This window comes from Ranitomeya imitator, chromosome 3 (assembly GCF_032444005.1).
Source record: "Ranitomeya imitator isolate aRanImi1 chromosome 3, aRanImi1.pri, whole genome shotgun sequence".
Classification (NCBI taxonomy): domain Eukaryota; kingdom Metazoa; phylum Chordata; class Amphibia; order Anura; family Dendrobatidae; genus Ranitomeya; species Ranitomeya imitator.
The window spans coordinates 165,119,891-165,144,318 of record NC_091284.1 but is presented as its reverse complement, the minus strand read 5'-3'; the positions used below and the strand labels follow the sequence as shown (position 1 = coordinate 165,144,318).

The window sequence follows — 24,428 nt, the reverse complement described above, 5'->3', positions numbered from 1 at the left end:
CACACCAGCCCTGGGATCGCAAGCTGCTGCTTGCAATGGAGCGATCCAGGGAGCGTGGCGATGAGCGGGAAAGGCGGCAGAGGGTGAGTATAGCAGGACTTCAACGGGCTATAGGTGAGAATATGTTTATTTTTTTTAAGTCTCTATACTACGTGGCTCTGTGCTGCCCAATATACTACATGACTGGGCAATATACTACGTGGCTCTGCTATATACTACGTGACTGGGCAATATACTACGTGGCTCTGCTATATACTACGTGACTGGGCAATATACCGTACTACGTGGGCTGTGCTATATACTATGTGGCTGGGCAATACGTGACTGGGCAATATAGTACGTGACCGGGCAATATAGTACGTGACTCGGCAATATACCACGTGGCTGGGCAATATACTACGTCGCTTGGCAATATACTACATCACTGGGCAATATACTACGTGGCTGGGCAATATACTACGTGGCTGGGCAATATACTACGTCGCTTCGCAATATACTACATGGACATGCATATTCTAGAATACCCGATGCGTTAGAATCGGGCCACCATCTAGTATATATAAATATATATATATATATGTGCATCTAAAAAAATTAGAATATCATCAAAACGTTAATTTATTTCAGTTCTTCAATACAAAAAGTGAATCTCATATATACAGTCATTACAAACAGAGTGATGTATTTCAAGAGTTTATTTCTGTTAATGTTGATGATTACAGTTAATGAAAACACAAAAGTCATTCTCTCAAAATTAGAATACTTTATAACACCAGCTTGAAAAAATGATTTTAAAATCCAAAATGTTGGCCTACTGAAATGTATGTTCAGTAAATGCACTCAATACTTGGTTGAGGTTCCTTTTGCATCAATTACTGCATCAATGTGGCGTGGCATGGTGGTGATTAGTCTTTGGCACTGCTGAGGTGTTATGGGAGCCCAGGTTGCTTTGATAACAGCCTTCTGCTCGTCTGCATTGTTGGGTCTGGTGTCTCTCATCTTCCTCTTGACAATACCCTATGGGGTTATGGTTTGCTGACCAATCAAGCACATTGATACTGTTGTTTTTAAACCAAGAATTGGTACTTTTGGCAATGTGGACATGTGCCAAGTCCTGGTGGAGAATGAAATTTCCATCTCCAAAAAGCTTGTCTGCAGAGGGAAGCATGAAGTGCTCTAAAATTTTCTGGTAGATGGCTGTGCTGACTTTGGTCTTGATAAAACACAGTGGACCTACACCAGCAGATGACATGGCTCCCGAAACCATTATTGATTGTGGATTTATACAGTGGGTATGGAAAGTATTCATACCCCTTTAAGTTTTTCACTCCTTGTTTTATTGCAGCCATTTGGTAAGTTCCTTTTGAGTCTTCTTGGGAATGATGCAACAAGTTTTTCACACCTGAAATTTGGGGATTATCTGCCATTCTTCCTTGCAGATCCTTTTCAGTTCCATCAGGTTGGATGGTGAATGTTGGTGAAAAGCCATTTTCAGGTCTCTTCAGAGATGCTCAATTGGGTTTAGGTCAGGGCTCTGACTGGGCCAGTCAAGAATGGTTGCAGAGTTGTTCAGGAGCCACTCCTTTGTTATTATAGTGGTGTGCTTAAGGCCATTGTCTTGTTGGAAGGTGAACCTTCGACCAAGTCTGAGGTCCAGATCACTCTGGAAGAGGTTTTCATTCAGGATATCTCTGTACTTGGTCACATTCATGTTTCCTTCAATAGCAACCTGTCATCCTGTCCCTGCAGCTGAAAAACACCCCATAGCATGATGCTGCCATCTTGTTTCACTTTTGGGATTGTATTGGCCAGGTGATGAGCAGTGCCTGGTTTTCTTCACACATACGGCTTAGAATTATCACCAAAAAGGCCTATCGTTGTCTCATCAGAGCAGAGAATCTTATGTCTCAGAGTCTGGGAGTCCTTGATGTGTTTTTCAGCAAAGTCTATGTGGGTTTTCATATGTCTTGTAGTGAGGAGAGGCTTCTGTCGGACCACTCTGCCATAGTGGCCCGACTTGTGGAGGGCTGCAGTGATAGTTGACTTTGTGGAACTTTCCCTACTGCATCTCTGGAGCTCAGCCATAGTGATCTTGGTGTTCTTCTTTACCTCTCTCACCAAGGCTCTTCTCCCACAATTGCTCAGTTTGGCTGGATGGTCAGGTCTAGGAAGACTTCTGGTGGTCCAAACTTCTTCCATTTAAGGATTCCATTTAAGGATTATGGAGGCCACTGTGCTCTTAGGAACCCTGAGTACTGCAGAAATTCTTTTGTAACCTTTGCCAGTTCTGTGTCTTGCCACAATTATATCTCTGATCTCCTTGGCCAGTTCCTTTGACCTCATGATTCTCATTTGGCCTGACATGCACTGTGAGCTGTGAGGTAGGTACACAGACTGGTGTGTGCCTTTACAAAATCAAGTACTATCAGTTTAATTAAATACAGCTGGACTACAATGAAGGAGTAGAACCATCTCAAGGAGGATCATAAGGAAATGGACAGCATGTGACTTAAATATAAGTGTCTGAGCAAAGCATGTGAATACTTATGACCATGTGATATTTCAGTTTTTCTTTTATAATAACTTTGCAAACATTTCTACATTTCTGTTTTTTTCAGTCAAGATGGGGTACAAAGTGTACACTAATGAGAAAAAAATAACTATTTTTGAATTTACCAAATGGCTGCAATAAAACAATGAATGAAAAATGTAAAGGGGTCTGAATACTGAATAAATAAATTGCATAAAATACAAAAGAAATGTGTCATCTTTAACTTTAGGCCTTTTAGAGATATTTCCATCTTCAACTTGCTAAACTGTTCACAATAGTAGTAATTTAGACCAGGGGTGCTAAAACTTTTACATGCCATTGTAAGTTCGATGATATTATCATTTTGCTTTCCCCAAATTAAAATGGTTTGTTTAGGTTAACTCCTACTTTAACTCCTTAGTGACAGAGCCAATTTGGTACTTAATGACCAAGCCACTTTTTACAATTCGGACCACTGTCACTTTATGAGGTCATAACTCTGGAACGCTTCAACGTATCCCTCTGATTCTGAAAGAGTTTTTTTCCTGACATATTTTACTTTATGATAGTGGTAAAATTTCTTCGATATAACTTGTGTTTATTTATGATAAAAATGGAAATTTGGCAAAAATTTTGAAAAATGTTGCAATTTTCAAACTTTTAATTTTTGTACACTTAAATCAGAGAGTAGTGTCACACAAAATAGTTAATAAACATTTGAAACATGTCAACTTTACATCATCCCAATTTTGGAAACATATTTTTTGTTAAGACGTTATAAGGGTTTAGAGTTGACCAGCGATTTCTAAAATTTCCAACAAAATTTACAAAACCATTTTTTTAGGGACCTCCTCATATTTGAAGTGAGTTTGGGGGTCGATATAACAGAAAATACAAAACAGTGACAACATTCTAAAAACTGCACCCCTCACGGTGCGCATAACCATATTCAAGAAGTTTATTAACCCTTCATGTGCTTCACTAGAACTAAAGCAACGTGGAAGGAAAAAATGAACATTTTACTTTTTTCCACAAATAATTTACTTTATTTTTTTTTATTTTCACAAGGTTATCAGGAGAAAATGGACCACAACATTTGTTGTGCAATTTCTCTTGAGTACGCCAATACCCTGTATGTGGGGGAAAGCCACTGACTGTGCGCATGGCAGGGCTCTGAAGGGACAGAGCACCATTTGACTTTTTGAACGCAAAATTGGCTGTAATAAATTGTGGCGCCATGTCGCATTTGGAGACCTCCTGATGTACCTAAACAATGGATTCCCCCAATTCTAACTCCAACCCTTACCCCAACATGCCTCTAACCATAATTTCAACCCTAATCATAACCCTAACCACAATCCTAACCCCAACACACCCCTAATCCTAATCCCAAGCCTAACCATAACCCTAACCACAACCCTAACCCTAACACATCCCTAACCCTATCCCAACCCTAACCGTAATCCCAATTGTAACCACAACCCTAACCCTAGCCAAACCCTAACTTTAGCCCAACACTAACTTTAGCCCAACCCTAACTTTAGCCCAACCCCAACCCTAGTCCCACCCTAACACTAGCCCAACCCTAACTTTAGCCCAACCCTAACATTAGCCCAACCCTAACCCAGCTATAACCCCAACTATAACCCCAACCATAAACCTAACCCTAGCCCCAACTACAACTCTAGCTATAACCCCAACTATAAGCCCAGCCATTGGCCTAACCCTAACCCTAATGGAAAAATGTAAATAAATACATTTTTTATTTAATTATTCTTACCTAAGGGGATGATAAAGGGGGTTTGATTTTTTTATTTTGATCTCTGTGATGGGGTTTATCACAGTGATCAAAATGAACCAATAAGAAAAATTTCCTATTGTTGCCGGGTGCCGGCTGGCAGATCTCGATGGGCGCACTGTGCATTTGCCCACTATTTTCTTCCTGCAGATGATGCCACCGGTCGGGGTAAATCACTGGGAGATGCAGGATGATCCAGGGACAACGGAGACCGGGGGCGATCTAGGGACCCCATTTCTCTCTCCTCTGATGTGTGATCACATCAGAGGAGAGACAAATTAAATGGGAAATCAGACTTTTTTGTTGTGGTCACCGTTATTACGTTAAAAACAGTGATCGCAACACTGGTGTCGGTAACAACTGACCTGACTCATGTTCTCTGGGGTCTCAGCTACCCCCGATAGCCGAGACCAAGGAGAAATTCCGATGTTGAGAGGGATAATACCCTCATTCCTCAAAAAGTGGTGCTGAGGAATAAGTAACCTTAACTGCCGCCATTAAAAGGCGTATCGGCGGTCGTTAATGAGGTGTACATTTTAATAAAATTTGATGAAAATCCTTAAATGTGATCTGTCACCAGATTTCACAATACAAACTGCATACATTATTAGCTTATGAGGCCAATTGTTTTCAGTCTTCACCTAGCCTAGCTAAAAGACAGCTGCAGAATGTGCAGAGCAGTGTGAGGTTTCAGGGAGGAAGAGGGACCCTGAGAAACTGTCAATCAGCTGAGCGGAGATTGAACTATACTTTCAGAAAGTATTGATCATATCACCATACATACTTAGATTTTCAAAGCGCAGCATCCATATAAAACCTTAAATATCTATTTAAAATCTATGCAGTTTGGGTTGTGATATCTAGTGACAGTTCCCCTTTAACTGTATTTTAATGACTGATGATGATTTTGTTTTAGGCTTAAATATCGCAAAGTATGAGGATACTTAATAAGAAGTAATCTTAATTTTCCTCTATAAAAATGATAAAAACATAGAAATTTGCATAAAGTGATTCCTTTATTGTTCTGTATATCCTAATCAGGAAATAGTTTAATACAAATCTGTCAATTTTTTGTCTGCCAACAGACCATTGCATTGCAACTGTAGACTGTGAGATTCTGGGTAAATGTGGAGCATCCAGCTGATTAGTAATTGAACCTAAATTTAGAACTTCAAAGAATAGTAATGAAGAGCAAAACACTTATAGCTCAGAAAAAAAGCTGCAAAACAGAGCAATGGAGATTAAGGCCAAGGGGCAAATGAGACCCCAAGGGATAATAAACCATTTTAATTAACTAGCTGAAATTTGCAACTCACAGAAGACAACACTTTTCTTCATGAGCATTGCTTTTAAGTGAGATTTTATAATTATAGGGGCAAATACTGTAAAACTCAAGCTGTATTTTATAAAAAGCACTATACAAATAGCACTGACAGTCAGAAATGACTGCTTCAGGAGCTTATCAGAACTAAGGATGATCAACCAAAGCTTTTCATCACGGTGGAGGCATTTGTTCCTAAGCACAACAGACTTCCTCTCAGATAAACTAATCCTAAAATAGCTCATAACATGTGGCAATAGCTTATATGAATATATCGAAATGGTAACATGTCGAGTATATCAACTTTGTGGGAATAAACACGTGTATGTATGTTGACAGAACCCATCACTATATTGTGTGTTTTGTAGGAAAATCTACTGGAATATCTTAAGCTATGATGCATAAAAGAAGCAATAATGTGACTAATTCAACTCTGTGGCATCTGTGCATACATCATTGGCTGCTGTTTGGTATAATGCAATATTAATGTCAAAGTAACTAAAAGGAGAAGCTGAGGAGCCTACATAGTATTAAGGCAATAAAGGCAGCAGCTTAGTGGCTCATAGAGAGGTGGAACATAGGTTTTAGCTGCATTTACACTGAAAAATAATCATGAATGAGTGTTCTTAAAAATACTGGTTTCACAATAATCTTTTAGTATGAACTTGACTTGCAGTGCCCAGAACTATGGCAACCTAAGTGCACTGAGCAACTAAAAGAGAAGCTGAAGAACCTACATAAGAACCTACAGATTATAGCGGCAGCAAAGGCAGCAGCTTTGTGGCTCATAGAAAAATGGGACATAGGCTTCAGCTGCATTTACACTCAAAAATAATCATGAACAAGTGTTTTTACTAACACTTATTTCACGATAATTTTTTAGTGTTAACAGGCTGTTAATCACTCAATAGATGAACAAAATATTCATCAGATGAAATGATCTTTTACGCAGCACAAGAGATCAATCATCATTCTTGTCAATGCATTGTCTTGAGCAAACTTTACTTTCAATGCTGAGAATTATGGAAGCCTATGTGCACTGAATGATCCATAACAGATCACTCAATCAACATTGTTTACTGTGGTCTGCCTGTGTAAACAGGTTATTAAATGACCACAGACCAGTAAAGGTTTACCAATCAATGGTCATCTAGTGATGCCGATAAGACTGTGTAAATGGGCCCTTTGTTTAGCCTGCTTCCCTAACACAAGAGAACCTGTCCACTTCTACATAGATCTCCATTGTCTTCCTTTCACCCAAGAGATCAGTAGAAAGGTGGGCAAAATAACGCTGTGGACACTTGTCAAAAACAGGAAAACTGTCTTTGTTACCATCTTCAACCAATCATAGTGCAACTTTCATTTAATCAGAACAATGTAATTACATCTAGACAGACCACAGACTTTAAATGTTCAGGCGATCCACACTTTATTCTGCACTGACTTTCTAAAATGTCAGTGCACACTAAGCAGCTTCCAGAAGATTGTGCCGTTACCTAGGGTGGTGAGATAGATGCCAGACACAGCCGGCTCCCCAAAGAGAAGACAGACATAATTTATCATGTTTCCTATTTTGATTATTGTATACACCAAGCTGAACAAGTATTGTGCATACAGAACAGGAAGCATTGACAGTGTTTCCTCCTCCAGACCTAGTGATCGAGTTAGGAGCTGTTGGGTCCTAGGAGATCCAGTCAGATCTGCTATGCAACCAGAAACCTGAATTTTCTCTGTAACTGCAACTGGTATATCAGCAATAAAAATGATGTATTAATATGTTCAAATGCCCCGCTAAGGTCTTTCTAGACATTATGGGGTCAAAGTATGTAAAATAAATGAAAAATAAAACATTACCATTCCAAATAGTTGTTTATAGCCCCACTCCCACTGGAAAAAAATATATTATTATTTTATAATTATGTTCAATAGGCAAATTTCTTCAGAAAGGGTAACACAATTTAAAACATTTTTTAGCAGCCTTTTGTAAAATATAAAAATATACACATTTCCTATTTTTCTTTACATTTTCCCCAAATATCAGTCAAAAATTTTTCCATTTCCAAATGGTAAAAATATTTAGAACTGTTAAAATGTACGATGAAACTAAAAAATGTGTCCGGATAAATTCGTAAATTATGTTCAGTCTACCAACATCAGTGAGAGATAAAAAGGATGGGTTAAAAAATGCATGCAACTGGAATAACACCTGAAAAAAATAGTTCTATTTCTCTTGCATGGCAACACTCACATGGGTATGTGAATGCAACCTAAGGCTGTCCTAAAGTAAGAAGAATTAAACATTTAGATCTATGAGCAAGTATAAATTTGCACCAAAAATTGCAACATTTTCTGAATTAATACATTTTTGGCAAGCTTGGTTAAAAAAATTTTTTGCACAAGTTACAACTTTTTTTTAGTCACTCTGTATAGATATACACTGTGTGCAGAACTATTAGGCAAGTTGTATTTTAGAGCATTATTTTAATTATTGATCAACAACTATGTTCTCAATCAACCCAAAAGACTCATAAATATCAATGCTTAATATGTTTGAAAGTTGGAGTGGGGTTTTTTCTAGCTTTGGCTATCTTTGGAGGATATCTTTGTGCAGGTAACTATTACTGTGCAGAATTATTAGGCAACTTAATAAAAACCAAATATATTCCCATCTCACTTGTTTATTTTCACCAGGTAAACCAATATAACTGCACAAAATTTAGAAATAAACATTTCTGACGTGCAAAAACAAAACCCCCCAAAATTAGTGACCAATATAGCCACCTTTTTTCATGATGACACTCAACAGCCTTCCATCCATAGATTCTGTTAGTTGCTTGATCTGTTTACGATCAACATTGTGTGCAGCAGCCACCACAGCCTCCCAGACACTGTTCCGAGAGGTGTACTGTTTTCCCTCCCTGTAGATCTCACATTTTATGAGGGACCACAAGTTCTCTATGGGGTTCAGATCAGGTAAACAAGGGGGCCATGTCATTATTTTTTCTTCTTTGAGATCTTTACTGGCCAGCCACGCTGTGGCGTAGTTGGAGGCATGTGATGGAGCATTGTCCTGCATGAAAATCATGTTTTTCTTGAACAATACTGAAACTGCCAGTAGGTCTGGGAGTTGAGACTAACTCCATCCTCAACCTGAAAAGGTCCCACAAGTTCATCTTTGATGATACCAGCCCATACCAGTACCCCACCTCCACCATGCTGGCATCTGAGTCGGAGGGGAGCTCTCTGCCCTTTACTGATCCTTTACTGATCCAGCCTCTGGCCCATCCATCTGGCCAATCAAGAGTCTCTCATTTCATCAGTCCATAAAACCTTTGAAAAGTCTTAAGATATTTCTTGGCCCAGTCTTGACGTGCTATCTTTTGTTTCTTGTTCAAAGGTGGTCGTTTTTTAGCATTCCTTACCTTGGCCATGTCCCTGAGTATCACACACCTTGTGCTTTTTGTTACTCCAGTAACGTTGCAGCTCTGAAATATGGCAAAACTGGTGGCAAATGGCATCTTGGCAGCTTCACGCTTGATTTTGGCTATTTGCCATGAAACGCTTGATTGTTCGGTGATCACGCTTCCAAAGTTTGGTAATTTCAAGACTGATGCATCCTTCTGCAAGACATCTCACAATTTTGGACTTTTCAGAGCCCGTCAAATCTCTCTTCTGACCCATTTTGCCAAAGGAAAGGAAGTTGCTTAATAATTAAGCACACCTTATATAGGGTTTTGATGTCATTAGATAACACCCCTTCTCATTACAGAGATGCACATCATCTGATTTGCTTAATTGGTAGTTGGCTCTCAAGCCTGAACAGCTTGAAGTAGGACAACATGTATAAAAAGAATCATGTGATCAAAATACAACTTGCCTAATAATTCTGCACACAGAGTAGGAAAGTGAAGCCAAGAATATTAGCTACCAAGTTACCACTGTTAAAGCTGCAATGGCAGACTATCATTTCTGGGTGACCTGAGGAAGATTGTATGTTTAGTTTTCAGTGAAGATTGGCCACAGCTAATAAAGGTGTAAAGGTTACAGTCTGCCACATAAAAAGTCATAAAAAGCAATGCCAAGTTGCTTAAATTGTTAAATGAGAGTCCTGTACCCTGCTTTGCAAAGCATTGAAGTCGCCAACTAATAACCATTTGTGGACCAGCCCAATCTCCAGATTAAAAATCAAGAAATCTCGACTGTAGGTCCTTTAAATTTGAATCACAGGTCTACAGCACAATGAAAATCTTCAAAGCGTTTCCAACTTAGCAAATGTTCATAATCATGAGAATACCAATCCAATATCAGTGCAAAACCAATGTTTTCTATTGGATTATGTTCATAATTAAGAACATTTGCTTCGTCCAAAATGCGTTAAAGATTTTTATTGCGCTGAAACCTGCTATGCCATTTTAAGGGATTTATAATAAAATATTTTTACTCTGTTGATTAAGCTTGTCCCCACATGGTTAATTGCTGGTACTTAAGCCACCAGTATTTAAATAGTGGCACATGCTAGGTTAAAAGTCACTGTTGATTTTAAACTGGTTCCGAAGTTACCACTCTCTGTGGAGATACTGTTTTAATATGGATTTGCATGTGATCATTACTATTGCTAGTCCATCTGATCTTCTTTGGCTGGAACATGGTCAGTCCTGAATTATTAATGGATCAGACAGTACTTCGCACCAAGGAGAGAGAACATACTGTACGTTGCAGCAGCGAAGCAGTTATTAAGATTATATTTTTTTCAACTTTTCATAGTGTTAGTAGAGAAGATTGTAAAAGTTGGAGTCATCAAAGGAAATAATAGTAAAAATTTCTATCATTTTTTCCAGCCACTGTTTCCGAAGAAGCACTATGAATGTTTAACCAGCTGTGAGTTTCTAAAATCCGTTTTGTCAGTGAAGCAAGGCGACTGTCCAGCTCCAGAGAAAGCCAGTGGATTTGCTGCAGCCTGTGTGGAAAGCTGTGATGCTGATAATGAATGCTCTGGGGTAAAGAAATGCTGTTCAAATGGATGTGGTCATACATGTCAAGTACCAAAAAACTTGTACAAAGGTAGGACTTATTGGGAACATATTGACATTTCCTGTAGGTAGAAATATAACTTGGAACTTTTGTAGAGAAATGGTTTCTTTCTGTAATCTGATATGGATAACCCTTAGAGAATTCAAGTTAATGCAAATTTTTTTTTTAATTTATTTTAAAGATACCGCTAAATAGAGATGAGCAAATCTCCTGAAATTTAGAAAAATCAAAAGTGCCTAGATTGCAGTAAAAAAAGTATTTATTTTACTTTAAGGTCTTCATAGATCCCTTGGTATAATAAATGAAGGTGGGGAGGGGTTTAAAGTAATAAAAAATATATACTCACTTGTCCTAGGTCCTCATGTGACTCCTTATGCTGATTCTGCTGTTGTCATTGAGTCAGGTGATTTATGTCACCTCCTGTGGGCTTTAGTGGCAGAAGAACCCAAGGCTTATGTGGAGGACACTGATAGCTGCAGAGGCAGCATAGGGAGTCCCTCAGCAGGTGAGGGTATTTTTTTTCTTGTTAACCCTTCCATTCCCTCCGTTTATAATGTTTTTGGGTCTGGCCACATCTCAGAGCATAATAAACATTTTTCCTTACCTTATTAATGTTTCTTTTTACTAGTTGTGAATTCTTTTTATGGCTGGGAAATGGTTAAATTACATAAAAGAATCGGGTCAATTGCAAATCAATTTGCATATCCTTACCTCTAAATTACTGTGTTTCATTAAAAACTAGAAGCAAAATGATAACAAGTATAGTAATAAACCTAGAAAACTATATATATATACTTATATATATATATATATATATATACACAGTAAATATATATATATATATATAGTGTAGAAAATAAGTATTTGATACACTGCTGATTTTGCAAGTTATTCCACCTAAAAAGAACGCCTGTTCACTTCAACTGTGACATACAGAATCTTAAAAAAATCCTGAAAATCATCTTGTATGATTTTTACATAATTAATTTGCATTTTATTGCATGAAATAAGTATTTAAGACAATAGACATACAGAACTTAATATCTGGTTTGCCTTTGTTTGCAATTACAAAGGTCACATGTTTCCTGTAGTTCTTCACCAATCTTGCACACATTGCAGCAGGGATTTTAGCCGACTCCTCCATACAGATCTTCTCTAGATCTTTCAGATTTCTGAGCTTCTGAGCTGTTGCTCGGTAACAACGACTTTCAGCTCCCTCCAAAGAAAGTCTATTGGTTTCAGATCTCGAGACTGGCTGAGCCATTCAAGGATCTTGACATGCTTCTTCGGAGCAACTCCATAGTTGCCCTGGCTGTGTGTTTTGGGTCATTTTCATGCTGGAAGACCCAGCCATGACTCATCTTCAATGCTGTTACAGAGGGAAGGAGGTTATTGGCCAAAATCTTTCAAAATATGAGCACATCTGTCCTTCCTTCAATACGGTGCAATCGTCCTGTCCCCTTTGCTGAAAATCACCCCCAAATTAGAATGTTTTCTTCACCATGCTTCACAGTTGGGATGGTTTTCTTAGGGTTGTACTCATCCTTCTTCTTCCTCCAAACACAGTGAGTGGAGTTGATACCAAAAAGTTCTATTTTGGTCTCATCTGACCACATGACATTCTCCCATGCCTCCTCTGGATCATCTAGATGGTCACTTGCGAAGTTCTAATGGGCCTGGACATGTGCTGATGTGAGTAGGGGGACCTTGCGTACCCTGCACGATTTTAATCCATGACGGCGCAGTTTCTTACTAATAGTAATGTTTGAGACTGTGGTCCAAGCTCTCTTCAGGTCATTGTCGAGGTACTCCCTTGTAGTTCTTGGATGATTCCTAACCTTTCTCATAATCATCCTTACCCTACGAAGTGAGATCTTGCATGGAGCCCCAGACCAAAGAAGACTGACAAACATCTTGTGTTTCTTCCATTTTCTAATGATTATGTCAACAGCTGTTGCCTTCTCACCAACCTGCTTTCCTATTGTCCTGTAGCCCATCCCAGCCTTGTGCAGGTCTACAATTTTGTCCCTTAGGCTACGTTCACACTAGCGTTGCGCCGCCCTGCGTCGGCGACGCAACGCGCGACGCACGAAAAAACGCGCACAAACGCACGCAAAAACGCGCGCGTTTTGCGACGCGTGCGTCGTTTTTTGACGATAATCGGACGCACAGAAAATGGCGTCCGACGCTAGCGTCGTAAACGACGCAAGTGTCAAAAAACGCCACCCAAAAAACGCACGCGTCCCCTATGTTAAACATAGGGGCGCGTCGCCGTTGCGTCGCCGCTGCGTCGCCGGCGCAACAGCGACGCACATTTGCGGAACGCCAATGTGAACGTAGCCTTAGACAATTATTTGGTATTGACTATGGTGGAGAGGCTAGAGTGTGATTGATTGATTGAGTGTGTAGACAGGTGTCATTTATACAAGTAATGAGTTCAAACAGTTGCAATTAATACAGTTAATAAGTAGTACTGGGGCAGCACGGTGGCACAGTGGATAGCACAGCAGCCTTGCAGCGCTGGAGTCCTGGGTTCAAGCCCCACTAAGGACAACATCTGCAAAAAGTTTGTATGTCCTCTCCATGTTTGCGTGGGTTTCCTCCGGGTTCTCCGGTTTCCTCCCACATTCCAAAGACATACTGATAGGGAATTTAGATTTTGAGCCCCAACAGGGACAGCAACGATAATGTGTGCAACCTGTAAAGTGCTGCAGAATATGTTAGCGCTATATAAAAATAAAGATTATTGTAAAGATTATTATTTAGTGCTGAGCATTCCGATACTGCAAATATTGGGTATCGGAATTCCGATACCGAGTTCCGATACTTTTGCAATATCGGATACCGGAATCGAAAGTTCCCATAATGCAATGAGCCAGTTTTATTTAATTCAGCCAATGAGGAATCCTAAGAAGTGTGGGCACATCCTGTTCTGCATGTTAGGCATGTAACTAATGGCATGGCTGTTATTGGCTGCTGAAATGATGTCATGGTGCACTATAAAAGCCGCCGCCACCATTTTGGGTTCACTCTGCTGTGAATTCAGTTAGGGACAGGAAGCTGTTGTTCTGACTGAGGGATAGTTTGAGATAGCGATTTGCTTCCTTGTGCTTTAACAAGGCTAATTTAGCAACCGCTGTGTGAGAACCTTGTTTTTGCCTTGCAGCGCTATTCACGGCTGTCTGTTCACGGCTCACTCTGTAGTCTGTTCTGCAGCCACAGCTGGTTGTAGTCAGCTCAGTGTGCGTCACTGCCTCATACTGTTCCATTGTCCTTTTTTCAATTAGTGCTGCCTGCTGAACATTTTTCCAGATTTATCCTATTAGAGGGTTCCATCTGTATCCTGCTAGATTGTGGAAAAACACTATATAGGAGTACATAGAGAAGCTTTTTCGGCCTTGCAGCGCTGTTCACGGCTGTCTGCAAGGTCTCTGTGTGAGTTCATCCCACGCTGTAGTCTGTTCTGCAACCACAGCTTGTTGTAGTCAGCTCAGCATGCGTCAGTGCCTCATACTGTTCCATTGTCCTTTTTTCAATTAGTGCTGACTGCTGCACGTTTTTCCAGATTTATCCTATTAGTGGGTTTCCATCCGTATCCTGCTAGATTGTGGAAAACACTATATAGGAGTACATAGATGAGCTTTTTTTGGCCTTGCAGCGCTGTTCACGGCTGTCTGCAAGTTCTCTGTGTGAGTTCAGCTCACGCTGTAGCCTCTTCTGCAGCCACAGCTGGATGTAGTCAGCTCAGTGTGTATCACTGCCTCATACTGTTCCATTGTCCTTTTTTCAATTAGTGCTGCCTGCTGCACATTTTTCCAGATTTATCCTATTAGTGGGTTTCCATCTGTATCCTGCTAGATTGTGGAAAAACATTATATAGGAGTACAGAGAGGAGCTTTTTTTGACCTTGCAGCACTGTTCACAGCTGTCTGTAAGGTCTCTGTGTGAGTGCAGCTCACTCTGTAGTCTGTTCTGCAGCCACAGCTGGTTGTAGTCAGCTCGGCGGGCGTCACTGCCTCACACTGTTCCATTGTCCTTTTTTCAATTAGTGCTGCCTGCTGCACATTTTTCCAGATTTATCCTATTAGTGTGTTTCCATCCGTATCCTGCTAGATTGCGGAAAAACACTGTATAGGAGTACATAGAGGAGCCTTTCAGCAGCCTTGTGCCCTGCAGCCCCAGCCAGATTAGTATTAGCCTATTTTTTGGAGCCTCATCTATTGCATTGTAGGTTACCTTCCTGCATTGTAATTGCTACAAAAAGTTTGTTATGCTATCGGTTTTACATCTTTGGGCACATCCAGTGTCTTTTTGTGAAAAAAAACAAAAAGTTAATAAAGTTCACCAAACACTCCACTTTACAGTTGTGTAGTCCACATTAGCTCATATTAAAGTCTAGTCCACACTTTATAAAATAAGTGTTTCTTATACCTGTTAGCAGCTATTCAGGAATAACCACACTAAGCCCTTAGTACTTTTCTGCCTATCTTTATCAGTCTACCAAGATGAAGAAGGTAGGGAGTAAGGCACATGGTCGTGGGCGTGCAGTATCTGCAGGGAGAGGATGTGGGTATTCTGTGCCTGCTGCGGGCACCGGTGACTCTTCATCCCCCCAGTTTTAGCAGGGAACAGTCCTTCATGCGCAGCTTTGTAGGAGCTCGCCGTACCCCACTGCTGTGGGACGAACAAATTGAAGCTGTTGCCGGATGGATGGCAGCTAACACATCGACTTCAATTAGTTCCACATCCTCTCAGGCACAGAGCACTGAAGAACACCCATCTGTCTCTTCACCACCTGCCAAATTGCCCAGGCAATCAGAGAGCCCAGGACAGGAGCCGTCTCTACTTCGGTTCTCTGAATCTCTTGGCTTGGAAAGAGGGGGTCAGCCAAGCAGCATTCGAGAAACTAAAGAAGAGGCGGTATGCAGTGATGCGCAACTGCTTTGTCTCTCTGAATCTGAAGAGGCGGGTGGGCCAGTGCCTACGGTTAGCACACCTCAGTACGCATCTGTTGCTGAGACTCAGGTGCCACTTTCTGGTGCGTACTGTGCTGCCGAGACTACCCAGGAGAATCAGTTGTTGAAAGAGTGTAGTGTAGATGATGAGGTCCTTGACCCATCATGGCGTGAGGTACTGGAAGGTGGTGGGAGCAGCTCTGAGGAAGAGATTCCCCGAATAACCCAAAAAGGAGGGAGGGTGAGGGGGAAGACTGCATTGCTTGTAGCCTCCACTTCGGCACCCATTAGGAGCATGCCTCTTCCAAATCCCAAAACAAGCGCTCCCAAGACTTGCAGTGCCTGGTCCTTTTTTGACATAGTGGCAGATGACATTTGCTTTGTCAAATGCAAACTGTGTAATCAGAAAGTCAAAAGAGGGAAAAGAGTCAGCAACCTCAATATCATAAATATGTGGAAACATGTGCGGACCAAGCACGTGGTGGAGTTACAAAAACACACTGAAAACCTAGGCCAACCTACAGCGGCACCTACCACCTCTTCAGCTCGTGTTGTAGCCTCTTCCTCAAGCTCACACACAACTGGTTCGACTTCCTCACAGAGGACACAGTGTAATTCCACCCACAGCACCACGATCCCTGTCATCCTCACACTCCCAGCCCAGTCTACAGCCATCGGTAGCACAGGCATGGGAAAAAAGGCAGTCATTCTCGGCAAACCACCCCCGAGCACAGGCTCTGAATGCTGGCATTGCAAAACTACTGTCCCTTTAAATGAAGGGAAAAAAAGGAATGTAGTCAGCTTACCGATCTTAGAAGGAATCCCCAGACCTGCCAACGCCCAGCACGGATTGGGGTGAGTGCCTACAGCAAATGGAGATAAGAAGAGAAGTGATCCAGCTGAAGATCATGAGTAAGACTTCATAGTTGAAACGCGTTGATCCTCCTTACTCGTGTGCCAGGTGTTTGCTATGCAAAGACTTTTTTGAAGAACGATATATCATTTTAGTTGTCTAATAAAGTCTCACAAAGTTTGAACCACCTCCGTCTTCAGCTGGATCACTTCTCTTCTTGTCCCTTGAAATGCTCTCATTCAGGCTGGGGGAGACTGACACCTTCCGTAACTTGATGGCTTTGGCAGTCCCACAATACAACGTGCCCAGCCGCTTTTATTTCAGCAGGCAAGCCGTCCCTGCCCTGCAAAAGCATGTGGAGGGAAACATTAAATATGCGCTACTAAACGCCGTCAGTAGCAAGGTCCACCTCACCACCGATGCGTGGACCAGTCACCATGGACAGGGACGATACCTTTCCCTCACTGCCCATTGGGTAAATGTTGAGCTGGGTACAGATCTTGAGAGTGGTGCGGTACGGGTTCCATCAACTCCAAGGATTGCAGGAATCCAGTCTGTACACATTGACTCCTCCTCATACTCCGGTTCCTCTGAATCAGCGCTGCAGAAGCCGTCACAGTCTACCTCCACATGGAACCGTGAATGCTTACCTGTTATGACCGATATGAGCACAGCCGTGGCCAAACGTCAACAGGCCGTATTGAAATGAATTTCTTTGGGGAGTTGAAGCCACACAGCGCAGGAGCTCTGGAATGCCATCAAGCAGGAGAGCGATGTGTGGTTTGTGCCAGCAAATCTCCAGTCAAGCATGGCAGTGTGTGACAGTGGCCGAAACCTGGTGGCAGCTCTGGGCCTAGGCAACCTCACTCACATCCCATGTCTGGCACATGTGCTCAACTTGGTCGTTCAGAGTTTTTTGAGGGACTATCCGGATCTTTATGCACTGCTGCACAAGGTCTGCCTAGAGTGTGCTCACTTGCAGCGTTCCAGCATGGCAAGATCGCGCATTGCAGCTCTGCAGCGCCAATTCCGCCTTCCAGAACATCGCATCATATGTTACCTACCCACCAGGTGGAATTCAATGTTAAATATGTTGGAGCGTTTGTGTGAGCAGCAGGCAGGAGTAATGGAGTACTAGCTGCATCAGGCGCAAAAAAAGTCGCACTGCACGCCGTTCAGACTTCACAACTAGGGTTGAGCGAAATGGGTTGGCCATTTTCAGAAGTCGCCGACTTTTGGCAAAGTCAGGTTTCATGAAACCCGACCCGACCCCTGTGTGGGGTCGGCCATGAGGTCGGCGATCTTCTGAATCTGGTATCGGAATTCCGATACCGAGTTCCAATATGTTTGCAATATCGGAAATCGGTATCGGAATCCATATTTAAGTGTAAAATTACACTTAAAATTACTTATTTTACACTTAAATATGGATCCCAGGGCCTGAAGGAGAGTTTCCTCTCCTTCAGACCCTGGGAACCATAGTATCCCATTGCACTGCATTGGGTTTCGTGTTTCGGCCGACCCCGACCCCGACTTTTCTATAGGATCGGCCGATTTCACTCGACCTGACTTTTGAGAAAGTCGTGTTTCGTGAAACCCGACCCGATCCTATAAAAGTAAAAGTCGCTCCACCCTATTCACAACCACTGAGTGGGCCACTATGAAGGACGTCTGCCAGGTTTGCGTGCCTTCAATAATTCCACGCGGATGTGAATGCAGATGATGCACTAGTCAGCATGACTATCCCCCTTATCTGCCTGCTTGAAAAAACAATGCAAGTGCTAAGGGAGGAGGTTGTGGAAGAGGTGGAGGATGAGGAGTCATGAATGCCATCTGCTTCCGGACAGTCTGCGCAACGTGGTTCCTCACAAAGGCCTAGGCAGGGGACACTTTGTGAGGAGGATGAGGAGGAGTCAATGGAGGAGGAAGACATCTGTCCAGAGGAGGGAGTTACACAATGCTCTAGTAGTCAGTATGTAGAGCGAGGGTGGGGTGATGCAGAGCAGGCAGAGATCATGCTTCAAGCAGGGGACAGCGTTTCTTGGCTAGTTGGCAGTCTGCGGCACATGGTTGATTTCATGCTGCAGTGTCTGAGAAATGACCGCCGCATCGCCCACATTCTCAACACGGCTGAATATTGGGTGTACACACTCCTGGATCCTCGCTGCCGGGACAACTTACAAAGCCTCATAACATCGTTGAACAGGGAGCTTAAAATGCGGGAGTACCAAGACACACTGGTGCATTTCATCATCTTCTCCCTTCCAACCGAGAGCAGTGCTGCTGGTGCTTTACAAAGCAGCTCAGTGCATCGAGGCAGTGGAGGAAGCTCTGCACAAAGAAGCAGCAGAAGCAGTGCCTCAGCACAAGACAAGACCAGTTTGGCCCAAATGTGGCAAAGTTTTATGTGCCTGCCACAAATGTCTACACCATCACAGATGGCTCCAGTCAGCAGGAGGCAACATTTCCGTTAGATGGTGACAGTCTACATGTCTTGCCCACTCAGTGTACTCACTCTTCCCCCTTCAAGTTTTGTGTCTCTAAGCTGGATACATGGCCAGAGCTTAGCCAGTATGCATTGGAGGTGCTGGCTTGCCCTGCCGCTAGTTTATTATTGGAACACGTCTTTAGTGCCGCAGGTGGTGTACTAACAGACCATCGCATGCGACTATCCTCTGATAACATTGACCGACTTACTTTTCAGAAAATGAACAAGGCCTGGATCTTGCAGGAATTTGCCACTCCTCTTCCAGATTAAATAATTGGTTGGCAACAGTATTCAGGTCTCCTGTTGTGTTCATGTTTCTACCACATGAACTGTATTATTATTATTATTATTATTATTATTAATCCCTGGGCTCCAACACCACCAGTTGCTGCTCAGAAGTGCCGTCTGCACAGTCAACACTTGCTGCCGTGTTATTGGGGTTCAGTAACATTAGCTGCTCCCCTGCTGTGTATCCAGCAATTTCTCCTGCTTCATCCACGCTCACACTGCAACAAATATTAAACTGCCTCGAGTATAGGCCTCAGCCTACACTCTGTTTTTAGCATTGACCCTGGGATCCAACACTGCCAGTTGTTGCTCAGAAGTGCCGACTGCACAGTCAACAGTTGCTCCTCTGTTATTGGGTTTCAGTAACGTCAGCTGCTCCCCTGCTGTGTGTCCGGCAATTTCTCCTGCTCCGTCCACTCTAACACTTCAAATATTAAACTGCCTCCAATTAGGCCTCAGCCTACACACTGTTTCTAGCATTGACCCTGGGCTCCAACACTGCCAGTTGCTGCTCAGAGGTGCCGTCTGCACAGTCAACAGTTGCTCCTTTATTATTGGGGTTCAGTAACGTCAGCTGCTCCCCTGCTGTGTGTCCGGCAATATCTCATGCTCCGTCCACTCTCACACTACTACAGATATTAAACTGCCTCCAATTAGGCCTCAGCCTACACTCTGTTTCTACCATTGACCCTGGGCTCCAACACCGCCAGTTTCTGCTCGGAAGTGCCGTCTGCACAGGGGTTACAGGTTCCCTTTCAACTTGCTCCAATTAGGCCTCAGCCTACACTCTGTTTCTCCTGTAATCCCTGTGCTCCAACAACGCCAGTTGCTTCTCGGAAGTGCCGTCTACACAGTCAACACTTGCTGCCGTGTTATTGGGGTTCAGTAATGCCATCTGCTCCCCTGCTGTGTATCTGGCAATTTCTTCTGCTCCCTTCACACTCACACTATTACAGATATTAAAGGGAACCTGTCCCCCCCAGGCATTTGTAACTAAAAGAGCCACCTTGTGCAGCACTATTGCTGCATTTGGACAAGGTGGCTCTTTTAGTTATACTCCTTGCACACGCTGAACTAAACACTTATAAAATGTGCCCCCTCATACCGTGAAAGTCCCGGAGGCGGGACATTCCTTCCTAATCAGATGCAGCAAAGCCATCATTCATACCCCCTTGGTGCCGTGTGCCACCTCCTGAGAGTTGTCTCCTGAGATCTGTCCCGGAGGCTGCGCTGTTATGTTATCCCTTGGGAATGCGCAGTTAGCGCTGCCCGTCTTCTGACATCATATATATATGGCAGAGAAAAGGCAGATATGTTTACCTACCCAGGCCTTCAAACAAATGCACTATCATAATGCAGTGGACCCATGTAGTTAACCCCTTTACCCCCAAGGGTGGTTTGCACGTTAATGACCGGGCCAATTTTTACAATTCTGACCACTGTCCCTTTGTGAGGTTATAACTCTGGAACGCTTCAACGGATCCCAGTGATTCTGACATTGTTTTCTCGTGACATATTGTACTTCATGACAATGGTAAAATTTCTTTGATATTACCTGCGTTTATTTGTGAAAAAAACGGAAATATGGCGAAAGTTTTGAAAATTTCGCAATTTTCCAACTTTGAATTTTTATGCAATTAAATCACAGAGATATGTCACACAAAATACTTAATAAGTAACATTTCCCACATGTCTACATGTTTACATCAGCACAATTTTGGAACCAAAATTTTTTTTTGTTAGGGAGTTATAAGGGTTAAAAGTTGACCAGCAATTTCTCATTTCTACAACACCATTTTATTTTAGGGACCACATCTCATTTGAAGTCATTTTGAGGGGTCTATATGATAGAACATACCCAAGTCTGACACGATTCTAAAATCTACACCCCTCAAGGTGCTCAACACCATATTCAAGAAGTTTATTAACCCTTCTGGTGCTTCACAGGAATTTTTTGAATGTTTAAATAAAAATGAACATTTAACTTTTTTTCACAAAAAATTTAATTCAGCTCCAATTTGTTTAATTTTACCAATGGTAACAGGAGAAAATAGACCCCAAACATTGTTGTACAATTTGTCCTGAGCACGACAATACCCCACATGTGGGGGTAAACCACTGTTTGGGCGCATGGCAGAGCTCGGAAGCGAAGGAGCGCCATTTGACTTTTCAATGCAAACTTGACTGGAATTGAGATGGGACGCCATGTTTTGTTTGGAGAGCCCATGATGTGCCTAAACATTGAAACCCCCCACAAGTTACACCATTTTGGAAAGTAGACCCCTTAAGGAACTTATCTAGATGTGTGGTGAGCACTTTGACCCACCAAGTGCTTCACAGAAGTTTATAATGTAGAACCGTAAAAATAAAAAATCATATTTTTTCACAAAAATTAACTTTCCGCCCCCAGTTTTTTATTTTCCCAAGGGTAAGAGAAGAAATTGGACCCCAAAAGTTGTTGTACAATTTGTCCTGAGTACGCTGATACCCCATATGTGGGGGTAAACCACTGTTTGGGCAGATGGGAGAGCTCGGAAGGGAAGGAGCGCCGTTTGACTTTTCAATGCAAAATTGACAGGAATTGAGATGGGACGCCATGTTGCGTTTGGAGAGCCACTGATGTGCCTAAACTTTGAAACCCCCCACAAGTGACACCATTTTGGAAAGTAGACCCCCCAGGGAACTTATCTAGATGTGTGGTGAGCACTTTGACCCACCAAGTGCTTCACAGAAGTTAATAATGCAGAGCCGTAAAAATAAAACAAAAAATTTTTCCCACAAAAATTATTTTTTTAGCCCCCAGTTTTGTATTTTCCCGAGGGTAACAGGAGAAAGTGGACCCCAAAATTTGTGGCCCAATTTGTCCTGAGTGCGCTGATACACCATATGTGGGGGGAACCACTGTTTGGGCGCATGGGAGGGTTCGGAAGGGAAGGAGTGCCATTTGAATGCAGACTTAGATGGAATGGTCTGCAGGTGTCACATTGCGTTTGCAGAGCCCCTAATGTACCTAAACAGTAGAAACCCCCCACAAGTGACACCATTTTGGAAAGTAGACCCCCTAAGGAACTTATCTACATGTGTGGTGAGCACTTTGACCCACCAAGGGCTTCACAGAAGTTTATAATGGAGAGCCGTAAAAATAAAACAAAAATTTTTTCCCACAAAAATTATTTTTTAGCCCCCAGTTTTGTATTTTCCCGAGGGTAACAGGAGAAATTGGACCCCAAAATTTGTTGTCCAATTTGTTCTGAGTGCGCTGATACCCCATATGGGGGGGGGAACCACTGTTTGGGCGCATGGGAGGGCTCGGAAGGGAGGGAGCTCCATTTGGAATGCAGGCTTAGATGGAATGGTCTGCAGGTGTCACATTGCATTTGCAGAGCCCCTAATGTACCGAAACAGTAGAAACCCCCCACAAGTTACACCATTTTGGAAACTAGACCCCCTAAGGTACTCATCTAGATGTGTTGTGAGAGCTTTGAACCCCCAAGTGTTTCACTACAGTTTGTAACGCAGAGCCGTGAAAATTGAAAAAAAAAATCTTTCCCCCCAAAATTATTTTTTAGCCCCCAGTTTTGTATTTTCCCGAGGGTAAGAGGAGAAATTTGACCCCAAAATTTGTTGTCCAATTTGTTCTGAGTGCGCTGATACCCCATATGGGGGGGGGAACCACTGTTTGGGCGCATGGGAGGGCTCGGAAGGGAGGGAGCTCCATTTGGAATGCAGGCTTAGATGGAATGGTCTGCAGGTGTCACATTGCATTTGCAGAGCCCCTAATGTACCTAAACAGTAGAAATCCCCCACAAGTGACCCCATATTGGAAACTAGACCCCCATGGAACTTATCTAGATGTGTTGTGAGAACTTTGAACCCCCAAGTGTTTCACTACAGTTTATAACGCAGAGCCGTGAAAATAAAAAATCTTTTTTTTTCCCACAAAAATTATTTTTTAGCCCCCAGTTTTGTATTTTCCCAAGGGTAACAGGAGAAATTGGATCCCAAAAGTTGTTGTCCAATTTGTCCTGAGTACGCTGATACCCCATATGTTTGGGGGGAACCACCGTTTGGGCGCATGGGAGGGCTCGGAAGGGAAGGAGTGCCATTTGGAATGCAGACTTAGATGGAATGGTCTGCAGGCATCACATTGCGTTTGCAGAACCCCTAATGTACCTAAACAGTAGAAATCCCCCACAAGTGACCCCATATTGGAAACTAGACCCCCATGGAACTTATCTAGATGTGTTGTGAGAACTTTGAACCCCCAAGTGTTTCACTACAGTTTATAACGCAGAGCCGTGAAAATAAAAAATCTTTTTTTTTCCCACAAAAATTATTTTTTAGCCCCCAGTTTTGTATTTTCCCAAGGGTAACAGGAGAAATTGGACCACAAAAGTTGTTGTCCAATTTGTCCTGAGTACGCTGATACCCCATATGTTGGGGGGAACCACCGTTTGGGCGCATGGGAGGGCTCGGAAGGGAAGGAGTGCCATTTGGAATGCAGACTTAGATGGAATGGTCTGCAGGCGTCACATTGCGTTTGCAGAACCCCTAATGTACCTAAACAGTAGAAATCCCCCACAAGTGACCCCATATTGGAAACTAGACCCCCATGGAACTTATCTAGATGTGTTGTGAGAACTTTGAACCCCCAAGTGTTTCACTACAGTTTATAACGCAGAGCCGTGAAAATAAAAAATCTTTTTTTTTCCCACAAAAATTATTTTTTAGCCCCCAGTTTTGTATTTTCCGAAGGGTAACAGGAGAAATTGGACCCCAAAAGTTGTTGTCCAATTTGTCCTGAGTACGCTGATACCCCATATGTTGGGGGGAACCCCTGTTTGGGCACACGGGAGAGCTCGGAAGGGAAGGAGCACTGTTTTACTTTTTCAACGCAGAATTGGCTGGAATTGAGATCGGACGCCATGTCGCGTTTGGAGAGCCCCTGATGTGCCTAAACAGTGGAAACCCCCCAATTATAACTGAAACCCTAATCCAAACACACCCCTAACCCTAATCCCAACAGTAACCCTAACCACACCTCTAACCCTGACACACACCTAACCCTAATCCCAACCCTATTCCCAACTGTAAATGTAATCTAAACCCTAACCGTAACTTTAGCCCCAACCCTAACTGTAGCCTTAACCCTAGCCCCAACCCT

The 24,428-nt window shown here is 42.5% G+C and overlaps 1 protein-coding gene across 1 annotated transcript in view; it reads left to right on the top strand.

Annotated features, from left to right (window-relative positions):
* Positions 1-24,428, top strand: part of ANOS1 (anosmin 1) — a 358,629-nt gene that overhangs the window by 161,790 nt on the left and 172,411 nt on the right. The window contains exon 4 of the mRNA XM_069761580.1: positions 10,488-10,710. Coding sequence (XP_069617681.1) covers positions 10,488-10,710 — 223 coding nt within the window. The remainder of the gene's footprint in view (positions 1-10,487; positions 10,711-24,428) is intronic.